Genomic DNA, 15108 nt, shown 5'->3' with positions numbered 1-15108 from the left:
GTGATAAGGCCTTAAGGTACCTCACTAGGGTGAAAACATGCTTTTTACAGAAAAATGTGAAATTTATTTATGATCCGAAAATAAATTCCACACTTCCTAGATTCTAAAACAGACTTTCGTTTTAATGCAAGAAAGATAGAACTATAGATACAGTAGTTTCAATAATACACAACAAATACAAATGAAATCGGAAACAGTGGTATTTTCAACCGAAAATGAGTGATTTATTTTTACTTTAAAATAATATCTGATATGTTTATATCCACTATCTACCTACTCAACCGTAGAATGCTTATATTTGGCAAAATACAATATTTTTTTTTTTTTTAAGAATGAATATTTCACTGTAATTTATTCGCTGAATAACTAATATCACAAAATCCATTTAATAAAATTTCTAGAAATTTGGTATGCATGCATCCCAAACTTATGAAGATGTAATAGGATTTTAAGGTAGCTTCATTTAGACATATTTTACAGGCATTTTAAGTTCAAAACATAGACCTATTTTGACAAAAGCTTATTAACCGCAACTTCAAATGCTCATAAATTTTTTATTTATTAAAATAATTCTTACCTTGTGGTCTGTAACGTTTTATGAAGTTTGGGTTATATACAGGTGAAATAAAAATTAAATATTTCCATTGTTTTTTTAACATACTCTATTTTTCATTCGCATTGAAAATTATGGTAAATTTTCGTCAAATAAGCAGTTTTGTTGAATGGTGATAAAAGGCAATGAATGTTTTTTTTTCTTTTAACAGTGACTTCTTAAGTATGTTTTAGCTATTTGATACAGTAAAAAAAATGTTAATTTATAATTTAAAAAAAATTCGCCTCCGAACCTAGTCGGATACCTTACATCTTCATTTTCAATCTCCAGAAGGATAATGAAGAAATGTAAACGATTGAAATTAAGACACAAATTACAACTCAAGCCTCGACATAAGACATAATGGCTCTTTTTAGAATAAATTATATGCATTGGATAGACAATTTTCACCAACGGAAGAAAATCTAAAATGGGTACACTAGATACGATATCTTATTCTTACTACGATAAAACAACTCATACTTACACGCCAGCACTCCTATTTTGGTTTTGCCATGGTGCATAGAGCAATTACCTGAAAGATTTTCTCGCTTGCAAACTTAATTATTGACGTTGCATGCAACCAAAATTGTAAGCTGCATTTCATTCAAATACTTTCAGCAGTACAGTTCGATGACACATACAGTAAATATCGTTGAAAGAACAGTTTTTCTCTCCAAAATATTCTGCTTATAAAGTCACAGAAGTTCTTCCTAGACTTAATTGTTATTGAAAATATCTAAAAAAAATAGTGCCCCATTATGTTTATCTTGATGGTGAACAATTTCGCAGCTGCGATAATTTAATTTCGTAAAATAGTACTTTTTGTGCCTTTTGCTATGCCAAGGATACCTAGTCCCCAATAAAAATGGCGAACTACATAAACAATTTTGCCACGCAGTTATGGTTACTACTTTCTGTATTAAAATTATGATCTTTACTGATAAGTTTTTTTAAAAGAAAAGACTTTTTTAACCCTTAGTGTCATTATCGCTGCTTACCTTTACAATTTTGAAATAAGGAACTTTTGCAAACCGGCTGTCCTGGTCTCTTTGTTCACAAAAACATTTAAAACATGTGATCCCCTAGGCATCGGAAAAAGGCTCCGAGCAGAATTTTTTAACTTAAAAAAATCCTTCAGCTTCATAAGCAGTGGTAGGCGGATCCTAGTAGCTTCGCTAGCACAATGAACGTAAGGAATGTGTGGATAACAGGGGCAGTATATAATCAAAAGAAAAGAACGAAGTAAGAAGTAATTAAATCATTCTTCATACAAAATTTCAAACAAGCATAATTTTCCCTACTTTCTCAACTAGTAAAATATATATATTCCACTCACGCTTCATTCATCAGGTGCAAATGCTTCCTGCCATTCCATTCACCAGGCCTTTGTTCTTGAACATTAAGCGACATAACGAATTTTCAAGAAAACCATCAGATCAGAAAAAGATTTACGAAAATTGCAAAGAATTCCATTGCAGAAGATTTTTAAATTAATAATTCAGATCATTTCAAACAGCGCATACTGACAGTTAAGAATTAATTGTAAAAGAATAAATATTTTCTGTCATATTGAAAATAGCATTCAGTGTCTCATTAGTAATAAAAAACTTTTAATTATAATGCAGAAATAAATTAAAATCTTTAATTGATATTTTTTTAATATTTTTAATTTTGCATTCTTCATAAAATAATTGTAGTTCATGTACAACTCAACCATTGTAAAAAGCCTGAAATTGGTTTCGAAGTAAGCGTCCTTTGAATATTTGATTGAAATAAAAAGATTAAGATAGACAAATAGTCTTTGTAGAAAAATTTAACATCATTTTAATTTCTCTAAACATGACTGATGCATATCCAGGACTTATTTTTTTGTTGGATCGTGAGATAAAACAGGAACCGCCGGTGAGTACATAATGCATATATATATATTTGAACTAAATAGCATTTACAGATATTTAGTGAAATGTACCAAAGAGCACTTATATTTATTTGCTAAGCAATATAAAGGTATTATGCTGCACGTTAAAATTAATTTTTTGATTAGTCCCATATCAAAAAAAAATTACTCTTAAACTCTTCAACATCTTTCTTATCTGTTATTTATTTTTAACAGTAGAGGAAAGTTGTGAGGATTGGGACAGATTTCAATTTATTTGTTCTTTTACTTCTTTCATTCATATTTATAAAAACCAAATAGTATGTTCTTTAATTTATTTAAAAATATATATTAACAGCAAAATACAAACAACTAGCTTTTATTTGTTCAGTTAAAAATTATAACATTTTTGACCCACACCTCCTTTAACTGAGGGAGGTATGGGACAAGATTAAGAAAATTATAATCAATAAATAATGTATTTTAATATCTTTTTCATTGAATGATTTAGGGTTTTGGGCATACCGAACAAGAGGTGATTTTGAAATCTTCATTTGTGCTGCCGCTTATATACATTTTTTTTCTTCTTTCATTTATATTTATAAAAGCCAAATAATATGTTCTTTAATTTATTTAAAAAAATATATTAACAGCAAAATACAAACAACTAGCTTTTATTTGTTTAGTTAAAAATTATAACATTTTTGACCCACACCTCCCTTAACTGAGGGAGGTATGGGGACAAGATTAAGAAATTATAATTAATAAATAATGTATTTTAATATCCTTTTCATTGAATGATTTAGGGTTTTGGGCATACCGAACAAGAGGTGATTTTGAAATCTTCATTTGTGCTGCCGATTATATAAAAACCTTTATTTTCTTTAATAACCAATACCACTGATGGAAGTACGTAATTATTTAATATATTTTTTTCTTTTTCTAGATGCTTTTTCTTCCATATTCATGGCATTTTTACATAAAAATGATGAAATTATAATTTTTTTTTAATTTATAACGACAAAACTTTTTATAAATAACTTTTATAACTTGACTTCATTTTCTTTTCTTTACTTAATATTTATTATATTGCATATTTCCTTATAATATTTACAGTACAATTTCCCTTAACTGAAATTGTTAAACTAAGTTTTAGGTAGAACATATTTTTTTTTCTGTGAAATGATACAGAATCATCTACAGTATGAATTCATGTTTATATGATACAATTATTAACAAAAGTAAAGAATAACAAAACTTATTTAAAGACACTGGTGCTGTTAAGTAAATTTTTTAAAAAGAGTGGAATTTAATTCAATACTTTTGGTTTTGGTTAATGGAAGCTCGCCTTTTTTCTTGTACATTATATTATTTAAAATATATACATATGTCTGTTTTATATCAAATAACAACATATACTAGCTTATACATTTTAATAAATTTTAAATTATAAATTTTCTATCGCATGGCAACACACCATCAACTTATTTTATGAAACAACATTAAGAGAAATTAAAAGCTTTAATCATTAGCATATTTAGCTATTCAGACAATGTATTTAAATGTAATCAAGCATATCCCATTTCTCTCTCATTGATGTTCTCCCACTTTTCTTTTAAAATACATATCGCATAAAACATAGTACATTTAAATTTAATTTGACTGTTGGTTTATAAACACTGAGTTTATTATGCATTTAATATATCTTTATTTAACAAATCATAAGATTGGAAAAAATCATTGAAAAAATATTAATTTGCATTTACTTCTGATGAAGTGCATGAAAATCATATTTTGTGTTTTAAACACAAATAATATTATTGATACGTACGAGCTAGGATCAAGCAAGACGCCATATTTTCTCTTTCTAATGAAGAAATTAGAAATATATTCTAATCTTTTATTTAGATATAAATGCAATTGTCTCATTTCTCCTAGCTTTCCCCAACAATAATTAATTTTTGTATTGTTTTCTAGTCATAAAAAATTCTATTTTTGTTTTCTTCAATTTTGAGTAATAGTATTTAAAATTGGTAATTTCTCAAAAGTTGCAAAATAAATAATTTTACTATTTCATCAATTTATTTCAGGATTATGATGAAAACATGATATATGAAATAAGTTTTCAGGATGATGCTAAAGCAAATGAACATGATGCTGAAAAGATTGTAATCAAAGAAGAAGAAAATTCTCTCGATGGTGCTGAAGCAAATGAACATGATCCCGGAAAGATTGTAATCAAAGAAGAAGAAAATTCTTACGATGGTACTGAAGCAAATGAACATGATCCCGGAAAGATTGTAATCAAAGAAGAAGAAAATTCTCAGGATGGTGCTAAAGCAAATGAATATGAAGTTAAAAAGTTTGTGATCCATTTTAGATTCTTTTATGTTGTTTTATTTATGTACAAGTAGATGTTTAGTTTTGATAGATCATATATAAATCAAGTAATGTTCATATCAAGAAAAAAATAGTTATGAACGAATGTTTTAATGTCCATTGTCTAAAATAGGTTAGACGTATTTTTCTAGCTACTTTTGTATGAACAGCCTGCCATTGTCGAACTTTTGGATTACCCACATACTCCTGGTGAACTTCAGGCACTAGGAGTGTTTGTGTTTTGGATTTAATCTGCATTTGAAATTTTTTTTTTTTTAACAGCTTCAATTTTTTTTTTTTTTATTAAAGTTTTTGTGACTTTTTTGAATTTTCTATGACCAGAATTCATTACAATCATCAAATTAGATTTTTTTTTCAGAGAATAACTCATTAAATTTTACATTGCAGGCTGTTTTAGTTATTATCCTTTAAAATGAAAATTGAATACTTCTTTATTGAAATTCTGTTCAGATGGCAAAAAAGTTTCCCACAAGAAATTGGTATAATTGTGTCTGGAACAAATAGATCATCATAATGTTTAAATAAATTTTGAAGATTTATGTTCAGAATTTTGAGAATCATCTCTTTATGAATCTATGCTAATGATTAATATATATTTATTTATTAGAAATCTTGATTAATAGTTTTAGAGGAAAATAAATGTATTTTCAAACAGACATGCATCAAATGAACTGATTACATATTGAGACAAATGATTTGATATTAATCATCATCCTCAGGTTTAATAGTTTGAGTTCTGCTCCATATTGTAAAACAGCAATTTCCATTGCTTTGATGAAAATGATGTGAAATTTTTATTTTAATTGCAATATAATTTTGACTGATGAGAAGTTGTTGCCCAAGAAATCAGAAACTATCAGATATTTATTAGTTTTCTTAAAAACAGAAAATACTGATGCTTTGAACTTTAGCCTTGAAATATCCAAATTTAATGCAGATGAAAAATTAGCTACTAAATCTTGATAAAATTAGTTTTCATACATGCATTACATTAATATTTGAAATTCTGTTTTATTCTGTACTTACCATGAATTTTTTAAAATAGAGTTATTATCACCCCTGTTTTAGATTAACTACATGCCATTGGCTAACACTATCGTTTTAACAATCTGTCATCTTTGGCAATTTTTTAGGTGATTAATTACTGGTTACAATACACACGACATCTGAGATGTCTAGTTTTTGGCGATTAAGGGTACATTCACATGGAGCAGTTGCAGTGAATGTAGCCATTCTGAGACAACATATCCTGTGTTGTTTAATGGTGCTGTTCACTTCAAAGGCACTTTCGTTCATCACAGTTGAGTCTAAAGCATATTCTAGTTTTGCAATGAAAGCACTTCAGTTTTAATGCCAGCTTGGCACATGCTGCCATTGAAATAAGTGGCATTGGTGTTTTTTTTTTTTTTTCCACACCTTATTGGCCAATAAGTAACCATAAACATATACTATGAATACTTTTAACTGAAACCTCCTAAGCGGTTTTATTAAAAATGATATTTTATAAAAAAATACAAATTTATTGATATTCTGAGACTGAGATTATGCAAAATCACAGACAATAATAATACTCTACTGATCTAAAAGATTAATAATTTTTAACTTGTTATTTAAAGAAAAAACAATTTTTCTATTTTATTATGATTCCTCATACAATAAAAATTTATGAATAAATACAAGAGATGGGGGAGGAGGAAGCATAGGTTGAATAAAAACTTGAACATATTAAGACAAAGCTAATAATAGTCTTAAGAGATTAAAGAAATAATTAACAAAATTTCAGAAATGGAAATCATAGATGAAATATAATGAAATATGAAATGAATTGCAATAACCTATTGAAATCAACTCAACAGGGAAGGAATATACTTAGAAAGAATGAGTAAATATAAAAACTTATTGGTGTATGTAAAAGGTAATTTATTGAAAGAAGTTTTTAAAATTAGAAATTATGTAAAAACCGCCAAAAGTTTTTATTAGGGCTCTAACATCCTGGAGAAGAAATAGAATTTAAAGTATATACACAGAACAATACATAAATTTATCAATTTGCAATAAGATCAAATGTTTTTAGATATATTATCATTCTTTACTACATGCTCATTAATCATTTTTACTGAATCAAAATAGGAAAATACATCTACGTTTTTTTAGGTATGTTTTTATAAATTCAGTTTCTCCTCTGCCTATTTCGCACAAATTTTGTAGTTGATTTCAAACCAGCTATCCAGCGTGATAGAGACTTAAAACTGTAAATGCAACTAAACTCTGAATAATAAGGCAATATTAATTTGTTTCCTTATCTGTTAAGTACAGATTTTGTCTTTGCGAGTAGCTTATTAAGAAGAGTTAATTTGAAATTGCAAAATTTTATGCACACAAAATTAAGAAGCAGAAAACAATTGTATAAATAAAAAAATATAAAAAAAAATTGATAAGTATGTTGCCATACACCAAGAAAAACCAGGAATATAAAAATCATGTATAAAACATGAAAAATGCAGGGGATTTTAAAATTTCCCATAAAAACTGTTGAAGTACAAGGAATTTTTAATTTAACTTTTCTCATCTAAAAATTACTGATCTCCCTATATCGGGAGTAAAAGATTGTCACCATAGATCTAAAAAAACTAAACTGTACTATTTGTTTATCTCATCCTTTTTCTATTCCTTCTTTCTTCTGCATAGGCCAGTCCGATTTCCAGTATTTCTATAGTGATTATAGCTATTTGAATACTAGAAGAGCTACCGAAATTGAAGAAAGGCACTTTTTTAGCAGAGTATTTTTTATTGGTGGAGAATAATTCAAAAAAGTATTTAAATGCATGTCCAAAAATATTGCTATTTTGAAAGCTGAATCTCGTTTAAATTCACGTTAATTAAAAAATAATGCAGTATTATCTGAAAAGTAAATGGCTTTTTTCTAAATCATAAATTATCATTGCATGTTCAGAATATGAAAGTATCAAGAATATGAAATTTTCCTCAAAACAAAAACATTAAAAAATGAGTACAAAGAAAAGTTGGATTAATTTAACAAACAAATTTACATAGATGATTTCTATTTTATGGTTTTGAGGTACAAAGAATTTTCTGATCTATCTGAAGTTGTAAAAATCACATTTACGCAACTTGTATTGCCACATGGCAATGTGACTATGAAAATTGGATTTAGTATCAACAAGGTTATGCCTGTTGAAGCTCTCCAAATAAATTCTTTAATTGGTCTAAGAACATCATGACAAAATTTTATAAAGGTGTTTTAAATGTTCTGATCTCAAGTGATTTGCTACAGTGTACGAAATGAGCTTATATGAAGTATTATAAAGCTTTAGGAAAGCAGAAAAAGTTCGGGGCTTGGGAGGAGGAAGAGAATATCCGCCAAATTCAAAATAGCTTTGTATATTAAATTGTTTCAAAAGAAGGGAGGAAATCTTACGGATGATTGAAAAAATCTGCAGAAATTGATGCTCAATTAAATAAATTGGCAAAAAAAAAAAAAAAAAAAGGTTTTATAATGCTTTTTGTTAAGTAAGCATTCAATGTTTTTTACTATGAAAACCAATATGTTATTTTGTGTTTTGTTTCATCCAAATTCTTAATTCTGCATAACTTTGAGTTACATAGCAATGGCCAATATCTTTTTTCCCTTACATATGAATTTGTCTTGGAAAATTCTAAGTATTAATAAAGAGAATTTTTTATCATATCACTAGAAATTTTCAGCTATTATATCAGGTAAGTTGAATTGTTGCATACTTCTCTTTGCTTTTTCTAATGGTGAAAATTAGAGAATATTGTTATTTTATTGTCTAAAAATTACCAATGAGAGTGATATTCACACACTTTTTTTTTCCCCACATTTCTAAAACACACTCAAAAACGTAATATATTCTAGCCCCATGTAGAATTGTGATTTTTAAAATTCACTGTCACAGATAATCAGGGCAATCTGTATTGGACTGAGGGAAATCATTTTATACATCATCCAATTTAACCTTCTATTGGGTGCAACTAATCTGTGAGATGAAGTCACGAAAAAAGTGTTTTGGAACAATTTCATGATTTCTTCAAATTTATCAATAAAAACAGCAAAGAAAAATTAGAATGTTATCTAAAAGCCTAAATATACTCAAATGTAAGTGAAAAGTTCTTTTTAATATGTTTTTTTTAACATACATTTAAAAATTGCATTAATTGAGTACATTAATCTCTTAGATGAATTGCACCCAATCGTGTTAGGATTTGCATTGCGCCCGACGAAAGGTTAAAAGCAGGGCATCGTAATTTTTTTAAAATTTAAGTAATTATTTCTTTTTTTAATTTTTGTATGTTGAATTTAATGTAATAAACAATATTGAGCATGTTATTTATTTTAACAATGTGTTCTATTGTTTTGTTCTAAAATTGATTAAATGCAAGCATGTATTATTTTATGGAAATCAATAGAATTTACAGCTGCCTGTGTGAATATTGAACCACACTTTTAGTTATAGTTAGGCAGTAAATACTATAAACTACTGATAAAGATTTATATTAAATGAGTTTCAATTGTTAACAGCATAACATGTAAAGGCTTTTCATGATTTGTATTGCTATTAACTATAATGAATTATTTTTCATAACACAAATTACAAATAATTGCATGATACAGAAATGTTAAATACAGAAATGTATTGATATGTTATATTATACTCTGTTTCACCCTAACTTGGCAGTATTGTAAAAGGTAAAAAATGTGACGCTCCGCGTTGGGAAAGAGTTCCCCATCAATTCTGACTTTAAAATAGTTAAAATGCGCGGAAATTTATCAAATAATATCATAAATTACAGAAATCCTTTTTTTTATCAGTATGTATTTAAAATTATTCTCAAGTTAGAAGTGCTTATCTGTTAAGTATTTTGTAAATAAAGCGAACGAATAAAACTAAAAGATGGACATAATGAATTCCACCTTGGCTAGAACCGTTCTTCAAGGTCAAATATTTGGCGCGCTTTTCTTTTACGTCTCCAGCAACTCAGCTTCATTCAGTTCGCAACCGTTATCATCTTTCGCACTTTTTTATTCTCGCTTTTTTACCACCTGATATTTTTAATACTGTTAATCACATTAGTAGTTATTAGTTTTGATTGTTGAATATTTATTCTATTCGTCATTTTTATTTACTTCTAAAATATCTGAAAAATAGAAAGTGTTATCACCGACTTCGCTGTGCCTACCTTCAAGACGAGTGAAACCAACAAAAAGTGCATCATGCAGAAACATATTAAATGTTTATTCTCGACTCCGAGAAAACCCTCACGATTCCATCAATCAAATTGTCGATAAAGTTTCGCACCTTACAGATGTTTCGCAATGAACAGTTTTCCTTTTGAAAAAAGAAATAAAGGCATCCAGTCCTTTAAGTACCCCTGGAAAGAAGCAACCTGGCTCAGTAGGTAAACATTCAGGTCTTGTAAAATATGATGATTTTACACTATCCTATATTTGACGAAAAATCCATGCATTTTTTCGTAGAAATGAGATCCCAACATTAGATAAAGTTTTAAAAGATATGAACGTTGATACAGATATCTTTTCACAAAACATTAGCCGAATTACGATTTACCGAATATTGAAAGATTTAGGGTTTTTCTTTTGAGAAACGATGAAACGAAATGAAATAATATTAATGATTTATTAAAATAATGTATCAATAATATTGAAAAAATAATGAAAATAAGGAAACAATTAATTCTCCGAAAAAGTGATAATATAATAAAGTAAATAAATATTTACTATTTGGCGAAAAATTTGCGAGATAAAGTTTCGCCAGCGATCTCATTTCTAGTAACTTTGTACTTTAAAGCAACCCAGTTCCCCTGACAACGACTGCGATTCGGCTTGCCTAGAATATACACTACTGCCAAGTTAGGGTGAAACAGAGTATAATTAGACAGTGATATAATTCATTCAGTTTGTGGACTAAATATTTGTAATTAGTTCATTATATGTACTTCATTGATTTTAAGACAGTATTTACCCGAAATTATTTGAAATACTTTTCATTTACCGGAATGTTTAAAGAATATAAAGGTTAATAACATTTGTAATGAATGCATATAAAAATTGAATAAATATGAACATTCATTTTATAGAACATAATATATAATTTAGGTTTTCATTGATAGATATTAATATATTTGCAGGTTATATGTAAGCATATAGCTTATAATATATAAAAGGTTTTTTAAAGTAGTAAACAAAGATTTATAATGCTAGTTTGGCCTTCTATATTTGAAATCAAGCCAGGAAAAGGGGGGGGGGGATTATTTTGAAAGATGGTGAAATTTACTATTAATATATGCATTTTAATCAACAACTTAAGGTTTTGGATGCACATAAAACAGCGTTTTTCCTGTCAATTAACTTGGAGGTGTAACCAATTATAATCTTCAATGAGGTAACGTTACAAAATGCACTGGATAACACCAGTGCATTTTGCAATAACAATTAAATTTCATCACATTTATTATCAAATATATTTTTGAGGTTAATATATTTTATTTATTTATTTTTTCCATTTTGCTTTTCTGACATGTTATGAATAAAAACATTTTGCAAATTTTCCTCTAATATTAAAAACCTGAGATTTTTGAAGCTCATGAGTCATTTTTTAATGTCAAATAATGTGGACTGTTTTTCCAGTTTGCAGGAATTTTTACTATAATGTCCATTCCTTGAGAGAATGAACCAATTAAAGGCACAATCTGATTTGCTAATATTTATTAGCTTAATACTCAGTCTATGTCGCATTCTGCCATTGTTTGCAATCGATGCCACGTTTCATCAATAGTATGTGATAATACACAATTATCTAGATTTATATTATAAAATCAAATGCCATTTTTATCTTAGTTAAAGCCTTTTTTTGTTAATCAATAAAATGCATTTAAAATAATTCCTTTCTAGTTCTTCCACTTAATTTCCTTCTAATACTATATTTGCTTCTTGTGTACTAACCACATATCAGTGATTAATCTACAAATATGTAATATTTGTCTATTTACTTTATTTTCCAATGACATGTGGTTAAGTCTGAAAGTGTACCAGGAGTGTGTAGATAAGCCAAAGGTTTGCCAGTTAGTATACCACAATTAATATGCAAGTGCTTGTAGTGAAAAAAGGTTGACTTTAGATGAAACTCAAAGTCTAGTAAGTCACAGTGTGCATTCCAGATTTAAATTTTATTTCTAAAACTTTCATATGTAATTGATGTAACTGAATAAAAAGTAATGAATAATAAAGCACAGTTAATTACATTAAATTTGCATTAAGATGCAGGATACTTGTATATTCACAACAGGTGATTGATAAATCATCTTTGAGAAGCTGAAACATTTAAAATGTATTCTGTCTCTTTGTAGGAGATGTAGCTACTATTACTTCTTGTATTATGATTTATTAGTGTATATTGTCATCAAAGGATAAAGTCTTCCATTAATTTTTCCTATTAGGGCAGTGAAATTTAAATGCTTTCATAATATGAAATCTGAATAAGCTGAAACATAAAAGAATTTTAAAGTGCAGCATTTTCCCATATTAGTATATTAACTATTAGTTACATTTTTTTAAAAATTAATAGCATTGACACTGTTAATATTGTACTTCAATTGCAGAATTTGAGCAACTGTTTCATTCTTCATAGTCTTCAATTTATTAACTTTATGGTAGCTTTTCATTTTTGCTTCAGATCTGATATTAATTACATATGCTTAAATGGCTGATGAAGCATCATGCTGTTGTTTTAGGAAGTTAGAAAGGCTAGGTGTTAACTCCAATGTCATTTGAAAATAGTTTAAAATTATGAGTCTTTCCCAAAATAGTTCTTGTATTTCTTGTTAAACCGTTACTTCTAATAAAATTTTAAAATACTGAAATTATTATTGTATATTTGAAACGGTTTTAAAATTAGATTTAACACATAATTCTTTTTGCTACTTGATTCCTGGTATTTCTTTCAATTTTCTTAGTTAAAATTGCTTAAATAGTTCTAAAGTTAAAATTTTCTGACTTTCAAACAGAGTCACCTTTTGATACAGACTAGCATATATTTAAATTAATTTATTATTATACTTATATTTTTCAGGCCTAAGGAAGAACCGAAGTTTGATTCTCATGGTGTACATATAGAAACGCAGCTTGATTTATGTGATTGCATGAATAATACTTGCGAGGGATGTTTCCTTCCATGTGAATATTGCTTTTCAAATAAATGTGGGCATGAATGCCGCAATGATCGTGCTTGGATCTATGAAAGCATGGATATTGAGGGCACGCAATATACCCTCAAAAGTCATTTCGCGAAAAGAAATTAAATCAGTCTTTTACACGACGCCTTTCGCCCCCTTATTTTTCATCCTTTTCTATTCAGCCATATGTTTCAAAATGCACTTCTGTATCTAACCATTTTACATGAATAAAATAATTTTCTTTGTCGTTTTAAGTAAGTTTTTGTGAAACAATTTTTCAGTGTAATCAAAATGTTTAAAATATTTACAAACTAAAAGTTTTATCTCACTTTACATTATTTACATATATAATGGTTAATTTTACTTTCAGTGAATTAGAACTAAGTTTTTATATAAATTTTTGTAGGTAAGCATTGTTGCTTAGTAAGAATGTAATCTTAGAGCATCAATTTTGATTGCCTAAAGTAAAATACTTTGAGGTTTGAATGCAGAATCTTACTTCTAAATACAGATGACTCATGTTGAAATCTTTTTTACAATCATTTCATGAACTGACAGCTATTTCTCTGCTCTGTTATTACAATCAAGCTACCAAACATCTGAAATATTTTTTTTATTTTTCACTGTGGAAAATTTTTTGAATAATTATAATCTAGCATATCCAATTACAACATTCTCTAAATAAAAAAAAAGTAATATAAAAATTTTATTAATTAAAAAATTTTTGATATTTAGATTGAATAATTTATTTAACATACCCTTGAATGTAAAATAAGTGATGATCAAATTTTATTCTGTTGATCTTGAACTCTATAAATTTTTTAAGCATCCCTTCTTATAGTTTAGTAAATAACTTGTAATGAATTTTCCTTTGTTTTTACTTGTAAATGCTTTAATTAATTAAAACAAATTATGTTTAATTTGGAATGTGCAGTTTTTTTAAAGAGATTTATGTTTAAAAAAAAAGTTGATTCATAACAATTTTTGAAATATAGTAAATTATCAAAAAATAAAAATTAATGAGAATATTTAATAATATAAAAATTAACTTCAATGAGAATATTTTGTAAATAGATTGAGTTTTAAATTATAACTTTTGATTCATTATATATGTATGTTTCTTTGTAGATACAAGAGCAGCAGTAGAAACATTACAATAATATAAATCTGTATTCTTGAAAAATGTAGAAAAATTGAATTTCTAACATTTCAGAGTAATTTATCTTACATATTCCTAGGCGAAATGTTCTTGATTGCTAATGTCTTAAGGACATGATCACCCACCCATTCTGTGATTTCTTTAAAAAAAATTAGGCATTGTATAACTCTTATTAAAATAATTTGATTTATTCTGTATTTCAAATAAACAGCTTTTATTGTTGTTGAAACTCTTGATTAAATTACACTTATTCCTTTTATATAATAAAATGAAAAGTTTAAAAGAACAGTCCAAGTAAATATATTAAATCAGAATTCTTTGTGTATTTTACTATAAGTATAAAATAAACAATAAATTTATACATCTTATTTATCAGCTTATATACAGTTTGAGAATTCACATGGACTTAATGTTACATTAAACATTTGAAACTTAAGCAGCTCTAAATCATGCAATAAAATCTAATTGCACAACAAAAGTTGCAAAGATGCTCCAACTTCTCTGTCGAAAATTCCGTTTAATTCTAATCAGTTTTTTAATGCAAGGTATAAGAATACTGTGAATATGTATATGCAATCTAAAAATTATATTATTTCAGAAATGAATATGAATGTGCAATCTACAAATTGCATTACTGCAAAAATTATCTGATGCCCAGTCAGAAATTTCAGTGTTATTTACATTAAAGTTACAATAGGCCCTCATCTATTTAGTTTAATAAAACATTCAAACAAGTTGATAGATTGTGAGAAGTTTTATGAACTACCTTCTCCTACTATATTATTAAAAATACTATTTTCATGCCAAAATATTTTCTTGTTTTTTAATTTCTTATAGTAAAACACT

At 27.3% G+C, this 15108-nt stretch overlaps 1 protein-coding gene across 2 annotated transcripts; it reads left to right on the top strand.

The window, feature by feature from the left end:
• The first annotated feature begins 2297 nt into the window (after positions 1-2297).
• LOC129959934 (ARL14 effector protein-like) lies at positions 2298-13357 on the top strand. Of its 2 annotated transcripts, XM_056072851.1 has the most exons (4): positions 2403-2497; positions 3278-3380; positions 4562-4833; positions 13001-13357. In XM_056072851.1, the coding sequence occupies exons 2-4, from the start codon at positions 3375-3377 to the stop codon at positions 13227-13229; spliced, it is 507 nt and encodes a 168-aa protein (XP_055928826.1). In that variant the 5' UTR covers positions 2403-2497; positions 3278-3374; the 3' UTR covers positions 13230-13357. The 2 variants fall into 2 exon arrangements, with proteins under 2 accessions (XP_055928825.1, XP_055928826.1); XM_056072850.1 differs by lacking the exon at positions 3278-3380 and having other exon boundaries at positions 2298-2497.
• Positions 13358-15108: the final 1751 nt, after the last annotated feature.

Source organism: Argiope bruennichi, chromosome X2 (genome assembly GCF_947563725.1).
Source record: "Argiope bruennichi chromosome X2, qqArgBrue1.1, whole genome shotgun sequence".
Lineage (NCBI taxonomy): Eukaryota > Metazoa > Arthropoda > Arachnida > Araneae > Araneidae > Argiope > Argiope bruennichi.
This window is presented reverse-complemented; position numbering and strand designations above follow the sequence as displayed.